Source organism: Myodes glareolus, chromosome 12 (genome assembly GCF_982192425.1).
Source record: "Myodes glareolus chromosome 12, mMyoGla1.1, whole genome shotgun sequence".
NCBI classification, from domain to species: domain Eukaryota; kingdom Metazoa; phylum Chordata; class Mammalia; order Rodentia; family Cricetidae; genus Myodes; species Myodes glareolus.
Genome location: NC_142037.1, coordinates 43,831,120 through 43,853,939, shown reverse-complemented (window position 1 = coordinate 43,853,939; position 22,820 = coordinate 43,831,120). Strand labels below are relative to the sequence as shown.

General features: G+C 37.9%; 1 protein-coding gene across 3 annotated transcripts in view; it reads left to right on the top strand.

Annotated features, from left to right (window-relative positions):
• Akap11 (A-kinase anchoring protein 11) overlaps positions 1–22,820 on the top strand; it is a 44,867-nt gene that overhangs the window by 8,276 nt on the left and 13,771 nt on the right. For all 3 annotated transcript variants that reach the window (XM_085698307.2, XM_085698306.2, XM_085698305.2), the window contains exons 2-7: positions 5,105–5,214; positions 8,786–8,902; positions 12,234–12,281; positions 13,933–14,067; positions 15,426–15,693; positions 16,243–20,707. In XM_085698307.2, coding sequence (XP_085554433.2) covers positions 5,155–5,214; positions 8,786–8,902; positions 12,234–12,281; positions 13,933–14,067; positions 15,426–15,693; positions 16,243–20,707 — 5,093 coding nt within the window. In that variant the 5' untranslated portion in view covers positions 5,105–5,154. The remainder of the gene's footprint in view (positions 1–5,104; positions 5,215–8,785; positions 8,903–12,233; positions 12,282–13,932; positions 14,068–15,425; positions 15,694–16,242; positions 20,708–22,820) is intronic.

The window sequence follows — 22,820 nt, the reverse complement described above, 5'->3', positions numbered from 1 at the left end:
TTAGTCAAGGTGGAACAATGTTGTAAGAGGGGTCCCTTGTTGGTTTCCTGGCTGCCCAGCTGCTCAGACCCGAAATAATCACACAGAAACTATGTTATTTAAATCACTGCTTGGCTCATTAGCTCTAGCTTCTTATTTGCTAACTCTTACATCTTAATTTAACCCATCTCCGTTAATCTGTGCATCACCACGAGGTTGTAGCCTACCTGCAAAGTTACAACATCTATCTCCAGCAGCCCCATGGCTTCTCTCTGACTCTGCCCTCTTTCTTGCATCATTCAGCCTAGCTTTTCCCTCCTAAGTTCTACCTTGTTGTAGGCCAAGCCAGTTTCTTTATTCATTAACCAATAAAAGCAACACATAGAAGGATCTCCACATCAGAGCAAGACTCACATCTGTGGGCTTCCACTGTCTTCTGACTTCAAATGACCCAAACAGCAAGAAAATCCCTCACAGGTGGCCCAGCTGCTTGGGCTTTCACTGATTCTAGATGTAGTCAAGTTGACAACCAAGATCAACCATCACACACCATAACACTGTAACTTCACAGTCTTTCTGCTCTGATTCTCATTGTTATTTTTTTTTTTCATTGTATCACTTCTAGGTCTACACTTGTCCTCCTTCTTCCTGTTAGTGTCAGATTTTCCTCCTTTGCATGTTCATCTTTTATTGTTTGCCCACAGTTGAGTTTTTCGTTATTACTTGATATGCACTTTTCCAGAGCTGACTCTTGCCTGATGAGCCACAACAAGAAGGTTTTGTTTTCCCTACTCTGCTCAGTGAGAGTGTGAACCATTCCAAACCTTGTTTGGTCTTAAATACTGCCTGGTACACTGCTCTCTCGTTAATTCCCCAATCTCAGGTGCACAGTCTTATTTTAGCTAAAAGTTCTAGGGAAACCCTCTTTCAGCCCTCTGGAGCTCTTACTGTCTTTGCATTCTCCCTTTAACACTCTGTTCCATAATATGAATGTTCATTTGCAAAATTCACTGTGACTGCCAGACTTTGCTATCCTGTGTTGTGACCTGGAAGTAGCTGGCAGGCAATGTTTCCTTTCTGAAGTATCAGTCACACCCTGCATTGCTGTTGTCTGATGTTTGAAAACCAGTGTTTTGTATGTATGTTATACTGTTTTGTTGTAGTTCGATGGAAAGTTAGTTTTTAGAACTTTGCCATTTGGTATGTGTTAAAATACACTTATTACATATTTCAAATGAGATTTATTTTATTTTTTGAGAGTCTTGCATACCAGCCTTGACATCTTAATCTTGCCTCAGCCCTGAACCTAAGATTATATGTATGTACAATCATAAGATTACTTTTTATTTAACAACTATTTTAATCCTGCCATGTTCAGATACAAATTTGAGCTCACAAAATAGATGTATGCAAACAATGGCACCTGAAAATTAAAGGACAAACCACTTGGAAGAATAAAGGAGATGTTGAATGTTGGGAAAGGGGAGGGAAAGATGAGAGAAGAGTCAAGCTTTCCTCAGAGAGAGATCCTTGAAGATGCATGAAGAATGAGCGCTGATTAGCTGAGTGAGTGAGTGGGTTTAGAGCATGACATAGCAGGGATTGGTCATTTATTAGTTGTGATCAACAGTATGGATTGAGGACAAGTTGTGGTTGACTCTATGACCTTGGTTTGCTGATTTTTAATGAAATAAATTGGAGAGTGTTTAGAGAAGCTTTATTTGGGTTTTAAGCATACTTTTTATTTTTTCCATCCGAGACAGAGTTTCTCTGTGTAGTCCTGACTATCCTGGAACTCCCTCTATAGACTAGGGTGGCCTCGAACTCAGACACATCTGCCTCTGCATTGGAGTGCTAGGATTAAAGGTGTGCCCCCCCCAACGCCTGGCTTAACCATACCTATTTTTATAGTAACTATACTTGACTTAGTCTGTTTTGTGTTGCTGTAACAAGATACTTAAGGTGAGTTATTTCTGGAGAGAATAGATTTATTTAGCTCACAGATTTAGAGACTCAAAGCCCCAGATTGAGTAGCTCTACTTTTTTAGCCTTTAGTCAAGGCTTTCTAGATAAATCACAACATGGTAGATGATATCATGGCCGAAGTTTGTGCTGGAGGAAGAGATTGAGTGAAGGGACTGGAAGCTGGACATCTGGAAGGAGCTGCTGTCTAACTTAATCTTGTCCCAGGGGAGCCAGAACTGCTATGGAGCAACAATAATTTATTTGTGAAGGCTGTGCCTCCAGGGTCTAGAGATCCCCAGAGCCTCAACTCTTTAATGTTCCACTATCTTTACCATTCTCATGACCAACTCTAGGACGTGAGCCTCTAGGGGCAGGCCATGTCCAAACCTTAGCAGAGATACTTACTTGTCAATGTCTAGTAGAACAATTAGATAAGAGGATTTGAAACTGAAGCATAGAACAGAACTGAAACTCTAAATTAGGAACTTAATTGTGTAGTTTAAACCACAGATAAATTATCTTTGGGAAACTAAAAGGGAAGAAATCCAATGAGGACAAGGATTAATGGAAAAAAATAATATTGACGAAACTGGATCTTCTAAGTGTGTGGCTTTAGAAACAATCTGATTTATACATCTTGATTTGATAGCTAGTGAAGATCGTGAGTTGTGAGGTATAATTACTGGTGGGCCTGAGTCCTCTGATTATAAAAAGGTCAAGTTACTGAACTTCCCACAGGGCTTGAAACCCTGACTGCCCTTAGGGACAAAGAGGGAGGAGGGGGGGGAGTGGGAGGGTGTTGGGAAGAGGGGCGTAAATGGAAACTTTTATAATTTAATAAAATTACTTAAAAAAAAAAGGTCAAGTTACAGGTGGAGTTGAGTTGAACAATTCTTAAACTGGAGATGAAGTAGGAAGGCTTGAGAAGTTGTGGCTTTTTTTAAATCATTGAAGAATTTATGTGCATCCAGAAAAATAGAAGATAATTATCCATGATGAACCCCCTACTATATATGTATATACATACATATATATATATATATGTATATATATATAGTCTGCCTACTCTATGCATGTGTGTGTTTGCGTTTATGCACTCTCAGTTACAGATTTTACACTGGGTGGGATAATGCATGCATGCTGGAACTGGCCTTATTTTATTTGAAAATTTTTCTATCTTCTCATAAAATCAGATAGATGGTATTTTATAACATTAAAAAAGTTCTTGTTATCAGTTTCTGGAACTGTTTTCAAGATGTTTCCTTTCCTAGGTTTGTGCAAATCATTTGCAGCATTCTGCAAATCTGCTTCCTCGTCATTTTCCACATCTGGATAATAAGCAAATTTATTTAAATCAAAAAACTTATAGATTATTCTTAGTTTTTATTTCTGGCTCACTGACCAGTCTTGCACTATTTTTGTGAGTTTTGTGGAAGCGTGTATGCAGGAAGGTTTGAGATGTGAAGTTGCAGGATCAGAGGTGGATATATTTGTTCAGCACCCTGCATCTCTGTTCTGAGTTTTTCTCTAATTGTTTTTATTCTCTTTATGAATTTTGTGATTTTTTTCTTCTAGATATGTGTGTGCGGTTGTTTGTATTACGTCTGTTTTTTCCTGATGTATATTGCTTTTTGTTGTTCCTTAAGAGATTTGTTAGCAGTGTTTTTATTTCCTGTTTCTTTCCTGAGCTCTAGCTATTCCACTTCTAGCTGTTGCGTTCTGCTAGACTTGTCTCTCGGCACTAGCTTTTCAGTTAAGTTCCCTCTTATTTCTTTACTGTATTCTGATTCCTTGATTAGAATTCTTTACTCATCCAGAACAGGGCATAAGCAGGTATCAAGTGTTCAGCTTGTTACAACTGTATTTTATGGAAAGATGTTGCATGTTTGCTTGGGCAGTTGTAAACTAGAATAATCCTCCCTTGCTGTTTTTCTTTGTCCTTCACCTGTCTTTGCAGTTCCAAAGTTTTTGTTTTGTTTATTTTCCCCAGAAGAGTGCCATGTCATTCCATACGGATTCTCTTTTACATTGCACAGATATTCTTTTGGTAGGTATTTGACTTAAGTTAAATACAAAGCAGTATGTCTCTGTGCTCCTTGCCATAATGATAATGGGCTAAATCTCTGGAACTGTAAGCAAGTGCTCAATTAAATGCTCTCTTTTCTAATAGTTGGCATGGTCATTGTGTCTCTTTGCAGCAATAGAACAGTGACAGAGAGATAATGTGTGATATACACTCACACCTCAGTTTTATCTCTGTAGTGAAAGTATGGAAATAGAATATGAAATTAGCACTTTACTAAAATTTAGTCTTTTTAAAATCTGGGGAGATGCCTAGAATGAAGTTGTGTTGAAGTGACTGACTTAGAAACCTCAAATAGGCATGCCTTGAAGAGACTCGCTTAACTCACTGAAGATACTGAAACTTAACTCAACTTTTCTTATTTATTTATTGCTTTAATTTTTTGTTTTTATTAAGAATTCAGTTCTCAGCTTCTACCGTTTGCTGTAATCAAATGTTTCCCCATGAAGCTCTGGGTCCAATAACACCATTGTTTTCTCTCTGTCCTTAGTGTGTGGCACGAGCAGACCTTAAATGAATGGACAGCATTCTATACAGATATAGCAACTGGCTGGCTGCGTAATGCTCTTAGTCGGTTGAAGTCCCTAAAAGTTTTTTATGAAAACATCATTAAAAAGTTCAGTATTAGTTTGAGAGCTTTGTGTATGAGGTATGTAATTCTACCAGTCCCTTTCTGAACTGTAGGCATTGGTATACGCTCAAACTTTCAGATGAGGATTTTGGTTTTATTCACCTGTAATTTTACAGTACATGTACAAATTTCGCATTCTTACCTGTGTAGTGTTAAAACCTTTAGTTGCAGGGGTAGTAATAGCTGCAGTGTTTAGTGTTGCTTCAGGGATAGATGAGTGGCTCTCGGCTACGGAAATGAATTTCTTATTGTGACAGTGTCCAGGTTTATAAATGTTTTCCCCACATAACATACTTAGGGTTGCTAAATGAGCTTTTAGGTCTCAGGACTTTTGTTCATATTTTTCTTTAAATGCATACATTTGAAGAAATTCTTTAGTATAAAATGCTTGCTTGAATCACAAAAATGAGTAAATAAGTTGTTTTCTTTTCATGTGTCTCCTTTAGGTGTTTTGTGAATTTACTCTTCAGCGATTGCATACTGCAGTGGTACAATTATGGCGGCTTTCCAGCCTTTCAGGAGCAGTCACATAAAGAACAAAGCATCTGTCCGGAAAGTAAGTCCACAGTATTAGGTTCCTTTCAGTGAAGATTAAAAAATATGTTGGTTCTTTTCTAGTTTTTAAATGAAGCTCAGTACTTAACTTCTAACATTAAAATACTGCAAAGGTGAGCATGTGTGAAAACAGTGGTGTGAAGTCATGGTTGTAATGATGTTAGTCTCTAGAATCTTACTGCTCAGAGCACCATGCCTCCCATTTCTGCACAGACATTTTCCATCTGGATTTTTTTTTTTTGAAGGAAAGAAGCCAAACACTTATTTTTTATTCTATCTGCCTCAGAGAGCAGGAACCACAGACACGCTGCCCAGCTGGGTGGAACACACGCAGGCACCAAGACGACTCATTTAAGTTTCTTCCTCTTCTTCTTCCTCCTCTTCCTCTTCCTCATCCTCTTCATCCTCCTCGGAGCTGAAGGTGCCATCAGGCAAGCTGTAGACTCGGATGACCTGCTTGTTGGGGTCCTTGAGGATGAGGTACTTGCCCTCCTCCAGCTTCATGCAGATGTCAGTGACGCAGCGTAGGATGCCCCAGGCGTTCTCTACGCTCAGGTTGATCTGGCTGGTAAGCTCATTGGGCTTAAACTGCTGGGTGCCCAGGATGACATGGCGCGAGGAGTCTTTTACATGGTACCGGGACACATGCCCGAGCTTCAAGTACTCAGATCCGGCCAGCAAAGCACAGCAGGTCCAGCGGGCCAGCTTGTAACTGTTGTTCTTCAGCTCAGTGGCGATGACAGCTCCGCGCTGAGAGTCCAACTTCTGCCGCCAGTCAACGCCATTACAATGCCTGGAGTCCCACTCATTGAGCGTCTTGATTTTTTTTTTTGAGTTAACTATCTTATATATCTTTATCACTACCTTAAAAATGTATAAGAAATATTAACCATTCATTTATTCAGCATAATATATTTGAGTGCCTATTGCATGTCAGGACTATGCTAGATGTTGAATAATTCATGAAGTAGTGAAAAATTACTTTTCTTGTGTGAATGGTGCTGTGAATTGAACCCAAGGCCTTGTATGTGCTAATAAGTTGCTCTACCACTGAGCTGTGTTCCTAGCCCCCCTTCACACCCTCTTCCTACCCTCTTGCTTTTTATTTTGATATACGGTCTTAGTGCATTAGCTGGGCTGACTTTGAGGTAGTTTTGTGTGCCAGACTGGCCTCGAGCTCGCCGCTGCTCCTGCCTATCCTCCCAGGTAGCAAGGGGTGCAAGCCTGTAGCGACAGGCTTGGCCGTTAGTTCTCATCATTACTTGCTCCTCCTAAACCAGTTCGCTTAGTCTGCATCCCGACTTTGGGTTTTGTGTCTGCTATAACTAGAGGAAGAAGAGAAGAAAGGAAATTAGAGGATGCTGTCTGGTGAGTCAGTTCCTGGACTTCAGCCTCTTCTTATGACCCTGTTGACCTTGCCTGTGAACAAGATCTTTGAGTTCATTAAGGTGTTTGTTTTCCTTGCTGTTCTGTTATATTTTGATGACTCTTCTCTCTTTTGAGAATGCTTATTCATCTAAGGTGGGTGAGGATGGGTAAAGGCCTTTTAATCACCAATGTCATTTTTCTGACCTTTATACTGTAAGATCGTCATATTCTAATGGTAGCAAGTATATTGTTTACCCTCTCATATTTGAAATTTATTTGTATTTCTCTGAACTCAGACTTTTACCTTGCAGTTTTATTTGTAGTGACTTCTGCCTAGAAATGCCATTTGCTCTAAGAATGTCATGAATTTTTATTGATACTTCAAGCTCATATTTATACTTTTTTCTTGTTTATGTTCACAGATTAGGGTGAAAACCTTCATTCATTAATGAAAACAAAACTGTACATATTGGCAGTTTTAAAGTCTACTGAATAGTTGGGAAAAAACTCAGAACCATAAGCAATTCATGTATTTTCTACTCGGATTCACCTTCTGTTAGCATCTTGCCATATCCACTCTTTCGTTGGGCAAACCTTATGTTTCTCTTAGTAATTGTGTGGAAAATGCTCTTTGGACCTTGTTTTATGTGTTTTATTTATACTCCTAAGAAAACTGTTTGTCTGAAACTGCATCTGACATCTAGTCAGATGTATTCCCCCCAGTCGTCTCAGATGCCCTCACAACCTTTTCCTGTTTCTTACCTAGAGTCTGCTCAAGGTTTCTTACATACTGCATTTGAGTATTTTTTTTACCACCATTTTAGGTCATTCCAGTGGTGTAGATTTTTTTTCTCATGATACCACATGAGAAAAACAGCCAGTAAAACACCCCAAGTTAGTTTTCAGTGTAATTCTGTTCATCTGGAATACCTCAAAGGCTTTGTTTTCTTTTCTGTCAGGTTAGGAGAAGCATATTGTTGATGTTTTTGAGGAAGTGATCAGGATTGTAACCATCTGCTGTCTCTAATATAAATGCAGAATAACTTTTATTAAGTGTTTAGTAAGAAAACTATGTCATGATAGTTTGAGAAATGTGTATCCCCAAGGCTTTTAACCCAGTAGATTTAGGATACATTGATAACTCTTTCCAAATCAGTTAATTACCTTGAGAGTTACAAAAAGATTTTCTAATGGAATTAGTTTGTCCATATTTGTCAACCAGTGATCATAGATAAAAAAGCATGCTGTAGAACTGAATACAGGAGTTATGATGCATTATCATTTCTGTTCTTTTTGATGCTCTGATTATTCCAGATTTAGCCAGCAGGGATTCCTGGCTAATACACTGACTTCTGTGTTCTTTTGAAATTGCCCTATTAGTCTGTGAACACTTCCCTGTTGTCTGACACAGTTAGATGGTGTAGCTTTTTTTGTATGTTCTCTGTCTATGATCTGGAACCAGACTATTTTTGAGGCACTCTGGTTATTTTAATTGATGATTGATATTTAGAAGCCCAAATCTGGGTATGGGATCTGCTCATTACTACTTGGGGGTCATTGCTTCCAAGCCCCTTCAGTGGAAAAGGTTATATATATAAAGAAATATGGGCTCATGTTAATAGGTGAGATTGAAATTTAACGTTACATACTTTTTTCTTGAATAGTATTATCTCTTAAATTATAGATTTGTATTTAATGAATTTTTCATAGTTAGCAGCTATTTGTTGACTTGATGTAAAATGTGAGAAGATAAAGTGAATGGAATATAGTTTCCGTGATTTGGCTCAATGGGTAGAAAAATAAACATGAGTATTATAATCATAATATGTTATGACATAGATCAAGTGACTTTAATCTGAAAAGAGTATAGGAGAAAATTAGAGTAAGGGGTGGGGAGATCTTCAGTCTTGGCATGGATAGCGTTTCTGTAGGTCAGGATCGCAGAGTGAGGCTAGTGACTTGGAAATAAAATATGCGACAATTGTTAATTTTAGTGTAGGGAAAGTGTAAATAGATCTGGAGCGTAAGACCTGTATGGTCTTTGAGTAATTTGACTTTTTTTTTTCTTAGCTGAACTGAGTCTATCAAATAATATCAAAAAGTGTCAAATGAATTAATTGATGAATGAGTAACTCTATAAAACTCAGTAACTTAGCTCTCTTCCATATCTTAGAATTAAGTTGTCTTGTTTATTTATTTCCTAGAGCTTCAGTGAAGATGTGTTCCAGTCTGTAAAGTCTTTATTACAAAGTGAGAAGGAGCTATGCAGTGTATCCGGAGGAGAGTGTTTAAACCAGGATGAACACGCCCATTTCACTGAGGTTTGCACATGAATTTTTGAACCCTTTCCCAGTCAAGCACAATATGTTTTTATGCACCTTTGTAGGACTACAGGTTCTTTTTTTTTTTTAAAAAAAAATAGTACATAATTCTAACATAGGTATTGGGAGACTGTTGGTTTCTTTGAGGGTGTGACCTGGTATGTTGACCATGCTCCAATGCAGGCCTCATACCTAAGAATATTTGGGCAACACAAATTGGACCTGATTTTTTTTTTTAAGAGAAAACAAAGTTGGGTGGGAAGTGGGGTAGTGGTTAATAAGTTGGGGGGGGGGTGAATATGATCAAAATACACTGGGTGAAATTCTTAAATAATTAATAAAAAATGTGATTTAAAAATAAGTGTATGTTTTAAATCATAGCTAACTTCATTGGCTGTTATCAGCCTGTTTGTAAGTGCAGAGGTGTTACTAGCCTCTCCTTGGGCAGGTAGAGCTAATCAGTGGCTGCAACTTTTATACTAAGTTTTTTTTTTAATCCTGAAACATAAAAAAATACACTTATTTCATGTAGTCACTTTTTTAGTTCTTTTCTTGACTGTTTGAGAGCTTTGATTTAAAGTATAAAGTAGGAAGTTTGTCTTTGGAATTAAGATACTTACCACTTGGAAATAGGATAAGTTTATTGTTTATATATTTTATCTTTCTCATCTGTTTATCTGCTATAGCCCGTGTTTTCATCTTTGTTTGAATTTATTGTTATTAAAAGAAATAATATTTTTTCTTTTGATTTTTGAGACATGGTTTCTCTGTGTAGTTTTAGAACCTATCCTGGCACTTGCTCTGTCAACCAGGCTGGCCTCGAACTCACAGAGATCTGCCTGTCTCTGCCTCCCAAGTGCTGGGATTACAGGCGTACACCGCCCAGCGAAAGAGTAATATTTTTTAAAACATCTGTGTACCATCATCACATCCATATTACAAATTAAGAAATATGGTATTAGGACTCAGACTATTGAGGATAGATCATTTTCCTAGCATGTACAGAGACTAGGTTTAGTATCTATGACCAAAAAAAGTGATATTCGGTCTTCACAGATAAAAATTGGTACTCAGACTTAGAACTGTCCTTTTTGAAATGAGTTTTTTTTTTTTTTTTTTTTTTTTTTTGGAGGGGGATTTTCAAGATAGAGTTTCTCTGTGTAACAGTCCTGGAACTCATTTTGTAGACCTGACCAACCCTGCCTGGCTGAAATGAGGTTTCTAATAAACTTTGTTTTCTTGCTTGGTGGTGGGAGGTTCCTATTCCTGAGGGATTCTTTACCTGATGTTCCCTAGAAAGAAGAGTGAACCTGTTAGACGAGTGTCTGCCTCCTGAATCTCCCCATTTTCGGCTAGCTAATTGTGTTGCTTGATTTATCTTCTTTGCCTTTCTCTTTCACTTTATCTTAGTAGGGCTGAGCCATTCTTAATTCACTAAGTTGTTGCCATGTGTGATAAGTCTCCTGCGCCCTCCCACTCAGTTTTGGAGCCTGTACTCCCTACTTGTTCACATGCCCATGTTTCCTTCATGAGGTCTTCCCTGTCACCAGTAGCAGACTCCCTTGGTATCTCCAGGACCCAGTGACATCCTTTTTTTTTTTTTCCTTTTGTGTTCAGCAGGAAAACTTGAAAGAATAGAAGAGATTTCCGTCCCACTTTAGGGTATGGATATCTCAAATACCTGAATTTTCTTTTCTTCTTCTTCTTTTTTTTTCCTGTTCCCAGTGTACTGGTTCATGTTACGCCAAGTATATCTGAATACCAAGTACTGTTGCAACTTGGCAGTGGCTGACTTAAAATTTTGTTGTTGTCATTTAAGTTTTCCTACAGGTATATATTATATATCACATTTGTTTCCCTATACTGTAAACCCATACCTTCCCTCCCTACATCCCTTCTCTTCTGTTAATCCGTGTCTCTCGAGACAATTTTACTTCTCCTTTCATTTAATACATAAATGCGTATTTTTATGTGATTGCATAAAATCTAGGAACATAAATATCTGTTTGAAAAAAGGAAAGAAATAAGTGCCTATGTTTTAGGGAGAGAAACTATATTGCCTGGAAATGTTATGAGAAACAGACTTCTATAGGTTAATAGTTTGCCAGATGCTGAGAGAGATGCCCAGAGGGTACCTAACACTCCACTGAATTAGTAGCCATAGTTCGTGAGAGTAAAGTGTCAGGGTAATTTTAGTTTCTGATTATCTTCTGAGTCTTCCGAAAAGAGTCAGGGTATTCAGTGTAGTTTTACATCTTAACCATCCCACTTCTCCCCAGTGCGTTAATTGCTATTATTTAAATATTTCTAGAAACAGCATTTACTTGGTAGATAATTCACAATTTTTTTCCAAAAGGAAAGGTGCTAGTATGACAAGGACATAAATATACATTTAAAAAATTGCTTTTCAGTCTATATTCTTTGTAGAAAAATTGGAGTACTGAGAATTTTTTTTTAAAAAAAATTGTGAATGTTGTCCTGTGAGTTAGGAAGAAGAGAACATAGGACAATAGTGAGGAAAATAAGGCCATAGGAAACTTGCCAGTTACTCACTGCTAGCTAGTTTGGTACATTGCCTTTCAGTATTATTTTTTCATGTTTATGTTTTTTTTAAGAATAAAGAACAAGTTATGTGCATATTATGTATTTTTTGTAGTTTGTTCTTTTTACTTAATATATTTCCTCATGCCATTAGAAAATACATAGAAATCTGATGTCTGTGACCTTGTTTTGGGAGTAGCTGGAGGGTGCTGAAGGGAGTGTTGGGAGAATCACACCCAATGGTGAAGGAGCCTGGGGGATCTACACAAGGAAGGTTTCTCTGAGAAGGCTTCTGGAGGAAGAACTTGTAGGAAGAAGAGGAGCCAGGCCTAGAAGTGTCTGAGGAAGAGAGTCATGTCAAGGGGATACAGCGACAATAGCCTTAAGCAGTCATGTACAGGGCGTGCGTTAGACCTAGAAAAGGAGGCCGTGGGTTTGAATAAAAATGAGGGCAACTTGAAGGCATCCACTAACAACACTTGGAAGCATGGACAAGTGGCATGACAGTGGACAAGGACAGTGATAGTGGAGGAAAGAGGGATGGCAGTGGGGATGGGGATGAGTAGGAATGTTGAGCTATGCTTTGAGGGTGCAGTTGGGTGAGTTTGCTAGAAGGGAAGGTGGATGAGGGGTAGGAGTTTCAAGAGCTACAGTGTGATGGAAACCGTGATCATTGGAAATACTACCTGTCCAATGTACTCAGTGCTTTCTGTGCTTAACACTCTGAGACAGACTTTAAAAAGTAAAGTAATGGAGATTTCTTTTTCTTCCTTTTTCTTTTTTGATTCAGGTCACATTTCTGGGCTTTAATGAAGAAACAGATGCTGCTCATATACAGGTGTGGTCAATTTATTGAATTGGCAAAGACTGGGAGAGTACTTAAAATTTTTGAAGATTTGAAAAATTTACTTTAATGCTCAAAATTTAAAATTTTAAGGTATCTTTTAAAGTTAAAAGATAAGGCTGAAGCTAGACATAGTGGTGCATGCTTTTATTTCCAGAACCCAGAAAGCAAAGACAGGCTAGTCTTTGAGTTCAGGACCAGCCTAGCACCAGGCTGTTCTGTATAATGTGTTCCAGGTCAGCCAGGGCTGCACAACGAGTTCCTTCCCTTCATTTCGCACCCTATCTCCCCAAAACAAAAATGACATTTGAGATCAATATTTTGAGTGTGGTATATACATTTTCACTTTCAACATTTTTATTAAGAATTCCTTTGTTGTTATTTTTGAGACAAAATCTTGTTATATATCCTTTATCTAGCCTTGAACTTGTAGAAATCCTGCTTCAGCCTCCCATAGGCTGCGATAGTACTGTGTGCTATCATGCCTGGCTTTTTGCCAATAATTCTGCTCTGGAAAGGAGCTTTAGGTTTGACTATCAAAATCATTTAGCTGGAAGCTTTAAACCACAGGCCATTTTCTTGATTATTTCCATTATACTGTATGTGACTTGTATATTTTAATAAGTTTCATAATTTTACTTTAGCAGTAAAAGTTCTTGTATTTTTATTAAAGTAGAATTAAATATAAGAGATCAAATTAACACTTTTATGAATTAGTGCACATGTTTCTAGCCTGTTTCATTTAGGCATTTATAGAGGAATGGACATTTGAGTCTAGTAAAGGAAAGCTTGACAATTGTAAGATACTGTAAATATAGTTCTTCCTCGTGCTGCTGTTAGACATGGTGATTCTATATTAGTTCTTTCTGGTGTCTGGAACGAGCAAGCAGCCTTCCTACGGCAGCTCACAGTCTCTCTCTAGACAACATACAGATATGTAACTGGACGTGCAAGACTGATGTGAGTCCAGCTAGGGCTGCCTAGTTCCAGACCAGCCTGAGCTTCAGAGTGCGACTGTCTCAAAATCAAAACACAAAAGCACTTGTGAAGTGTTCTATTGGTCCTTAGGAGCTGCAGACAAGACCATATTTACAAAGCCTCTACTCTCTGTGGGTTGAAGACTTGAATGAGTCTTGAGCTGGAAAAAAAAAAGTTACTAAAAAAAGGAGAGGAAGTGAAAAAGAAAGCTACCTTTCCTTTAGCCTTCATAAATCTTTGAAGGCTTACTACAATACCTTCAGAAAAAATGGACTTGTATTTTGCAGAGTTAAAACTCGAGCTCTGAAGAAGGGTGTTCAGTAGCTTTCTGTATGAAAAACTAGTCACACCAAAGGATTTCTGGATGATAGTTGCTAGAAAACAATTAGATATTAATGTCATAGATGTATGAGGAGCCCTGTTAAAATTGATTAGGTAGAGCAGCAGCAATGCACTTGAAAACTATAAATCAGTACTAAATAGCCTTAGTTTGCTTTATTTTTGAGTTTGAAAAATGACTCTCTGTGAATTAACTGTATATGTGAGCTGTTATGAAGCAGTTTATTGACCAGTTTTATGGTTTTTTGATATGGACAGTGTGTGGACACCTTGACAGTGTTATTCTATAGTGTTACTCATTGCTGTCACTGTTATTATTTAAAACTAGGATCTAGCGGCAGTTTCACTGGAACTTCCAGACCTTCTGAATTCACTCCATTTCTGCAGTCTAAGTGAAAATGAAATCATTTGTATGAAGGATGTCAGCAAATCGTCAGCTGTAAGCAGTAGTCCTCTAAATCAGGTAACTCATGGATCATTTCTAATCAGGTTTTTCAGGGCAGGTTTTTACTATATTTGCTCATTAATAGTGAACTTTTAAGTGGTTGGAGCTTTTCTTGTTATTTTAATTAAGTCTCAAGAAAATGGTATTGATAAAAATCTAACAAAGCATTGCCAGCCTTGAAGGATAGAATAATTTTGATTGTGGCATATAAACTATTAAATTCCCCCCTGTGAAGTTCTCTCAGCAGTATGCAAGCACATACTAATTTTCTAGTGAAATGTTACTCTTCAGATTTCTTTGTATAATGTGAGTGACTGCTCCCACTTCATGGTTACCCCATATTTACATGTGTTCCATGCTGCATGTTCTAGCAAATGGAGTTTCAGTTAACTTTCTGGTTAAAGATTTATCCATGTAAAATGGACAGTGATGTTATTTTCCTAAGACAGTCTTTAGTTCATAAGTAAATATTTTTGATAATGTATGAAAGAAAAATGCTTTACATTTTAGGAAGTGTGATATTTAAAATTGTATGAATACTTTACAATTTGGAGAACTTATTCTAGCTTTAAAATGCTGATTTGCTAATCTTGAAGTCTGATGATTAGAATTCTACCTTGCTTCCTGGGTCATGTTGTTCATGCATATATACTGGCTTCATTTGCTGGGACATAAAGAATGACTATCTGTTATATTCGGTTTCTCCTTTTTAAAAATAAATTCCTTATCAATGTTTGCATTTAAAAATCAGTGTGCATAGGGAAAACTAATGGCTTGTGTTCTTAATCTAAGCTATAAGCATAATTGTAAGTTTTAATACTAGAGAAATATAAATTAAAAGGATAAGAATAGTTCTTTTTTTGGTAGGAGGGAAGGTGACATGCTGGGAGCTATAGGAAAATGGAATAACAAGTAAAGTAGATCCTGGATCTATTTTTAGATAGATTCATATTTATTCCATATTTCTTATAGCTCTTAATCATTCACAGTGTAGTGGATGAGTTTGGTAAATGATTAAGTAAGACACATTACAAACATATACACTAATACAGAAAAAAATAATTTCCCAAGAGACTAGATTGACAGTAGGTTCTATGATATCTAAGGAGATAGAGAGGGAAGAATCTGAATACATGGGAGAAAAAAAGATTGTTAAGGAAAATATTAAAGTGAGATTTAAATAGAAATATACTTCTTTAGATAACTTTAGAAAAATTAAATATTTAAAATCATTAAACATTGCAGAGTTAAGGGACCTTTCAGGATGCATACATTTCTTGCTCTCCCTCCCCCTGACTTATTTCTAGGCTTCACTTCCAGGTAATATTTTATATTTAAACTTAAAACTGATTTTATTATCTTTCATCTCTTCCAAGAATCATCATCCTGGAATGCTTTGTGTCATGAGAGTGTCTCCTAAATTACCAGGACTCAGAATTGATTTCATCTTTAGTCTCCTGAGTAAATATGCTGCTGGCATAAGACACACCCTGGACACACACTTGCATCAGAAGCACCATCTTGAGACCGCTGATGAAGATGATGATGATGATACGAACCAGTCTGTGTCTTCCATAGAGGATGACTTTGTCACTGCTTTTGAGCAGTTAGAGGAGGAGGAAAGTGCAAAGCTATATAATGATGGTATGTGTCTTTTGCTGGACTTTTACCTAGAAATAGATTGAAGTTGAAAGTTTGGTTTTGAAGTTTTAAAAAAGACTTAACAGTTGAAATTTACTTTGAAATTTGATCCAGTTTAAGCATTTTAATAGTTTTACTTATTACAGAAGAATTAATTTTTCTGTGATATTTAAGTTCATTATTAGCTACTTTTTAATTTGCTGTTTCTCTTCTTAGGTAGTATTGTTCAAGCCTTGTTTATCTCAGACCCTACTCTCTGAAACTTTGCCATATTCAAATGTCAAAACAGTTAACTGGCAATTACAAGTAATTTTTCTAACATAAATGACAATGTGCTGAGCATTCCATAGGTCATATATTTGAAGGCATAGGGTAAAATGGGATTGTTTTATTAAAAGGTACATTTGTTCCTGGGTGTTAGGGAGAATGAAATTTCTGTTTAATACTATAGTATAGGAAACATTTATGATGTAAATAATTTGTTTTATGTCAGTTTCTTAAAACAAGTTTTTAAGAGTAACATAAGAACTTTATAATTTTTTTTCCCATTAGAAATAAATTTTGCTACACTAAGGAGCCACTGTGATGCTGCCTCTCAAACTACTTCTGGTCACCATTTAGAAACCCATGATTTTAAAGTGCTGGTCAGTTATGGACCACAGAGGTCATTGGCTAAGCCTTCGTCTTCAGCACATGTTCCGGGACACAAAGAAGCATCTTCTGTGAAAACATCGGTTACAACATCAATTTCAGAGCCTTGGACACAAAGAAGTCTCTACAGGTCACCCAGTGCTTCAGATAAAGGCAGGGACACACAGCAGATAATCCTTCCTCCTTCGCCTGCCAACTCCTCGGAGTCTGAGTGCTCCAGCCCAAGTCCTGTAATTTTTTTGGATGAAGAGGGATACCAAAAAAGTTTAAAAGCAAAACTTGAGCTGCCAGAAATCCCTGTGACAAAAGATGATATAGAGGATTCAGACTCAGAAGTGAGCGAATTTTTTGATAGCTTTGATCAATTTGATGAACTAGAGCAAACTTTAGAGACTTCTTGTCCATTTATGAAAGATCCTGGCATGGGGAAGCCATCACAGAAGATAGGGCATAGACATGAGAAATCTTGTATGAATCCTCAGAAATTCAAGTTTGAGTGTCCAGCTCTTCCAGCTAATGTTAGAAAGCCAACTCCACGAAAACCTGAGTCTCCATTTGGTCACCTGTGTGATGCTCCAGATTCCCCTCGTCCAGTGATGGCGTCAGAAGACAGTGGCTTGTTTAGCCCTATTCGAGCCTCTGCTTTTAGTCCTCCTGGAACCTGTACTCCTGCTGAATGTTTTTGCCAAATGGATACTGGTAGAGATAGGATTCATGAAAATCAGGATCCTTTTTATTGTACTTATGAAGATTATGCAAATAATCTTTCATGTGAAGTACTAGGCTCAGTTCTTCATACTCAGTGTGCAAATGCAATATCAGATATTAATAGTATTAAAAGGGAAGAAAATTATACTGTAGCTTTTAAGCCTGTGAGTTCTGATCAAAAAAGTAATTGTAAAAATAAATCTTCAATGATTACAGACAGCGTTCAGAAGTTTGCAGCAGATCTTGTAGGAAAAAGCTTTGGCAGTGCATTTAAAGACTTACAGAAAGGAGTTTCTTCATGTACCAATGCATTGTGCCACTTGGCTGTTAAATTGACATCATCTGTTTTTCAAATGGCATTTAATGAACTTAGAAGGCAGTGTGCATTTTCACTGAAAGAACGAGCCATTGGTAGCCTGGCTAGTTTTTTGGTTAGTGAAGCCTTATCAAATGCCTTGAAAGATTTACAGTACGTGAAAAAGCAGATGTTTACAAACACAGTTGCTAGGTTTGCCGCAGACCTTGCAGAAGAGCTTGTTTTTGAAGGCATCATGGAGGTGTGTCAGTTTTCATGTCCTCCGACACCTGCATCTCAACAGTGTCCGTCATTTGACTTTGAAGACAAAGCCGTGAAGTCTTACGCCAAAGATTTGTCTGAATCTGTAATACAAGAAGCCTTCATAGAACTGTCACAGACAGACATGACCTTTACAACGAAGGCAGCAGTTAATGTTTCTATGGGTAATGTCAAGTGTGTGAGTGCAGAAAGTGTAGTGCCGCCTACACAGACCGTCACATTTTCCTCATCCCTTAGCCCTCAAGCAGTTATGATGACAAAACCAGTACAGGAACATAAGAAGGAATACACGGTGCAGCAGGCCTTGTTTTGTACTTCGGGAATTGTCACTTCTATACCAGTACCCTTGGCAGGTAGTGCCCTTCTCCCATATCATATTTCATCTACTTTGTATCAGTCCAAATCTCATCTCTTATCAGAGGATAGTAAAGCAAATGGTGGTTCTACCCAAGAGCACATCACCACAGAAAACAGTGAAGATGAAGTGGATTGTCTCAGAAATACCCTTCTACCTTCAGAACTTAACCCATGTAACCAGAAAGACTTCAAGCCAACCAACGGTGACACTGACATACAGAGTCCTTCAGAATTAACTAGTGGCCCTGTGATTATTAGCAACTTTTCTGCAGGAATGGTACATACAATAGTCAGTGAGTCCTTAGAGTCCATAACAACTTTCAAAGCTACAAAACCTGCTGATGCACATGCAAATTATTTAACTAAAGCAAGGGGAAAAGCCTGTCCTCTTTCCCTTTGTGACCAAGCAGCACCACAACAGAGCAAAGCTAGCAATAAGGACATGTTTGCTGAGCAGTTATCGAAGTCTATTATTAAACATTCCCTGGATAAAAGCAAATCAATGCTTCCAAATATAGGTAACAAAACAGTTAGTAAGGAACGCATGCCTGTTCTTGGGGAAGAATCACAGTTAATCTTGGAGGAATCTCCCAGTGACTTTCCAGATCACTTACCTCACGGTTCACTCTTGGTCGGAAACCATTGTGTTCCAGAATGTAAAGATTCTGTGGGCTTTGGATTTTCTTTAGAGACACTGCCACCTTGTCCAATGATGACAGGTCAGAAATCTGACTTGAAGGAACTTGTGAAGGATAAGCCAGTGAACAGGCATAATTTAAATAACACTGCACTTGAGCCCTTGTCTTTTGGACAGGAAAACTCTTTCCGTCACTCACATGCTTTGTCATCTGCAGTGCTTACTTGTGTGGATGGTTTGCATGTAGAAGATAAACAGAAAATCAGAGACAGAAATGTAATACCTGATACCCCGCCATCAACTCCTTTAGTACCATCTCAGACTAGTTCAGAATGGGACATCAAAAAGTTAACCAAAAAGCTCAAGGGAGAGTTAGCCAAAGAATTTGCACCTGCAACACCACCTTCTACCCCTCACAACTCCTCTCTTGGTAGTTTGTCTGAGAATGAACAGAATACTATAGAAAAAGAAGAGTTCATGTTGAAACTCATGCGATCTCTTTCAGAAGAAGTTGAGAGCAGTGAAGGTGAAGAGCACCCAGAAATGGATGTGAAGTCAGAGTACTCAGGGAAGAAAGTTCAGTTTGCAGAAGTATTAGCTACGCAAATCATTTCTCTTGCAACTGAAATGGCAGCCTCTCATTTAGATCTTGAAAGCGCTCAAGAATCCAGGGTTCAAAACCCTCACTTAAATGTGCAGACTCAAAGAAGTGTGCTATGTACTTCTTTAAATCATTCAGATGAAAACATATCGGCATGCAGTTTTGCAAGTGATATGGTAGCTGATGTCATTGCAGAAGCCACGAAAATTGCAAAAACTAAAAGTTGTACGCTTTTCAGGCAGGAGAGGAACAGTTGTCATGTTGATGTTGACCGAGGTAAAGGAGAGAAGCTGAATGTGGAGAATGTTGCATACCCGGGAGAAGTAGATCAGTTTGTTCTTTCCTTACCAAGTTGTACACCAGGTCTGACATACAGGTACCCCAGTTGTGAAAGTGTGACTGATGAATACGCAGGTCATGTTATCCAAGTGCTTAAACAGGAAGGTGGCAATGATGAGCTAATCATGGACCAGTATGCCAGTAGACTGGCTTATCGATCTGTCAAGTCAGGAGTGCAAGAAGCAGCTAAGACAGTAAAAATGAAGTGCAGTTCAAAAATGTTTTCACTGCACAATTCTCATGTGAAAATAAACAAGGAACTGTTGATGTCCTCAAATAAAGAGCATCATCAGGAAGTAGATAAAAAAAGACAAAGAAAAAGAAATGGCAGCCATCTTTGCAAATACCAACCATGTGAACGGACACAGGATCCATGTAGAAATGAACTTTCTGAACTACACAGTTTTTCAGCTTCTCTTGCTAACATCATAACAAGAGATGTGAAGAAACAGCTAACAGCACCTACAGTTGACTTACCACAATCCTTAACAGAATCTTGTCTTTTTGAAAAATCTGGATGTATTGACAAGGGTGAGAGTATTGTGGAACCAGAATTTTCGAAGTCTCATCGACCATTGCAAAACCATGAATTCTGCCAGAATACAGGCAGTTTAAGTGGACATAGTCATGGGGAGAATATTCAAGCTGTAGAACAGTATGCTAGAAAAATAGTGGATGACACTTTAGAGTTAAGTTTAGGACCTACAGTTTCCCACATTCCAGAGACCACAGCATCGGCAGATAGAATTACTTATGCAGAAAAATTGTCACCACTGTTGAATGGAGCTTGTAGATACTGTGACCTTAAGGAACGTCATGGTTGTGCGAGAAGTCCCTCTCAGCCCCCTTTAAAGCAGAGTGTGTGTGCAAGTGCTAAGTCAGGCTCACATTCGAAACTTAGTAGCATCCATCTGAAATCGAGAGTCTTTCATCTTGATGTGCCTCAGATTCATGTTAATCTTGATAAAAGGGCAGTGCTTGCAGAGAAGATAGTTGCTGAAGCTATTGAAAAAGCAGAAAGAGAGCTGAGCAATACCAGCCTGGCAGCTGATAGTGGCATTGGACAAGATGGCATTAGCTTTGCTGAGAGTCTTACCACAGAAATCATGACATCAGCTGTGACAGATGCGGAGCATGTTGGTAGCAGGTAGGTTTCAAATCTCCACTGGGGCCTCGTGATAAAATGAAAAGCTAACTTTTCCTCTCTGTCCATTTGTGTATGGCTTCATATCCTGTGCATGGTTGTCATGTGAAGTATTTGTCCTTTTTGAGGGACAGTATCATCCATTTACAGGGCTGGAAGATGAGTGAGAGAATAATGACCTCAAATTTACGGAGCTAAGAAGCAGGTAAAATTAAAGAAACAGGTGAATTTTATTCACAAATTTAGAGTCGTATGTTCACTACTGTGAGATTAACGTCTGTTCTGTGGCAGAAGAAGCTTTCTACATGTGCCCTTGAACTGTTTTTATTCTTCCTCCCCAACAGAGCAGCTTCGTAAGAGGAAGCTAAGTGGAAGTTCCTAAGCTCTCACTCCAGGACCTGGCAAATAACTCTGCTATTCTTTCTTCAGAATATTCATTTTCTTCTATAGACGTGGCTAATGATATGCCTTGAGTTCTTCCTGTAAGCTTGTGTTTATCCAGGCTGATATTTGCACAGACTTTCTTTGTACTTCTGCTCCTGTTTCTATTCTAGCACTTGTACCAGACTTCTCTAAGCACTTTTCAAAGTCCATGTGGTTGTATGGAGTTCTGTATCACAGTTTTATAAAGCCACAATGATTTAATGTTGAAGAATGATTGATTCAAGTAGATTATTTGCTAGGATATTAACTGAATGGTTTCACTAATGTTCCTTTTCTCATAAATGTTTGATTAATGAAGGTAATCATAGTAGAATATAGAGTAGAATGTCACAAACCTATAATATTAGCTCACCAGGGTGCTATATGAATATCAAATAGGAAAGCATACTATAGAGGAATTTTAGAACAATAATATAGACTTTATTTTCCATTACTATGAGCCCATTTACCTAAGTCATTAGAAACCACTCTTTTAGCCTCCTCCTGTGGGTCATTTTGTTTTAGAAAAAATAAAAAGTGGTAGGTAAGAGGAAAATTTGTTAAATAAAATGAAGTTGTGGTGCAGGATGGCTATGTTTGGAATACCGAACTTAACTGAGTTGTTATATCTTAAATACAAGGTGAGAATTGCCAAAAAGGTAGAGTGGGCAGGGGCAGTTCAGGGCTTATTTTAGATTTTAGGGATATACAAGAAATGAAAACAGATTTTTTTTTTTAAAAAAATCTGTGTTCTCTAAGAGCTTATATTATAGAAGAATAAGACAAACAGCAGATAAATGAGCTGAACAAAGACAGCAATAGGCATGCTATTGTGGACAGGCAGATGCCCAGGAAGCCTCAGCCGTATGTACAGAGACCTACAGGAATGCTGAGAGTGGGAGATAGAGTCTTCCCCAGGTAGGAGCATATCAATTGGTTATGCAACACCCAATGTTAGCCCTGAAACATACAAGGACTATGATACAGACAAGCAGCCTGAATTTCTGTATTTAGAAATGTGTATGTCTGTCCATATACATATATGTATGTAACAACAATAAATGAAAAAAAGTCATGAATTTGAAAGATGATGAGGGGTATATGAGAGGGATTGGAGGAAGACAAGGGGAAGGGGGAATGTTGTAATTATAATTTAAAAGAAATATTTAAAAAATACATATAGCAAGTTCCTTAAGAAAGGGAGTGTTGTTAGCAGAGATGAGCAAGAACTGTTGGGGCTGGCTTGCATTTTTGAATTGGGTAGCAGAGAAACAAAACTAATGGCGTATCACTTAAGCCAAGAACCAGAAGTGAAGATAGAAGAAATGATTGGGAATCTGGGGGCGCTGGGATCCGTGCGAAGGGTTGGAGTGCATGTGTGTGAGGCAGTGGAGACCTTGTGTTGAGTGACTTGGGGGATTGTAGGTGAGAAAGTGGACATCATGATTGCTCTGAAGCCAAAGGTAGGTTTGATCGGAAAACTGATAGTTTTTCTCTGCATACATAAAGCATCACTGTTGAGAACTGTGTTGAATACGCACACACACACACACACACACACACACATTTATATACACACACACATACATACAGATGGGATAATTATTATAGTTGCTCTAAATGGGCTTTTTATATCATGTCATAAAAATATGAACGTCCCTTCTTTTAAAAAAATAATTTTTTACTATGTAGC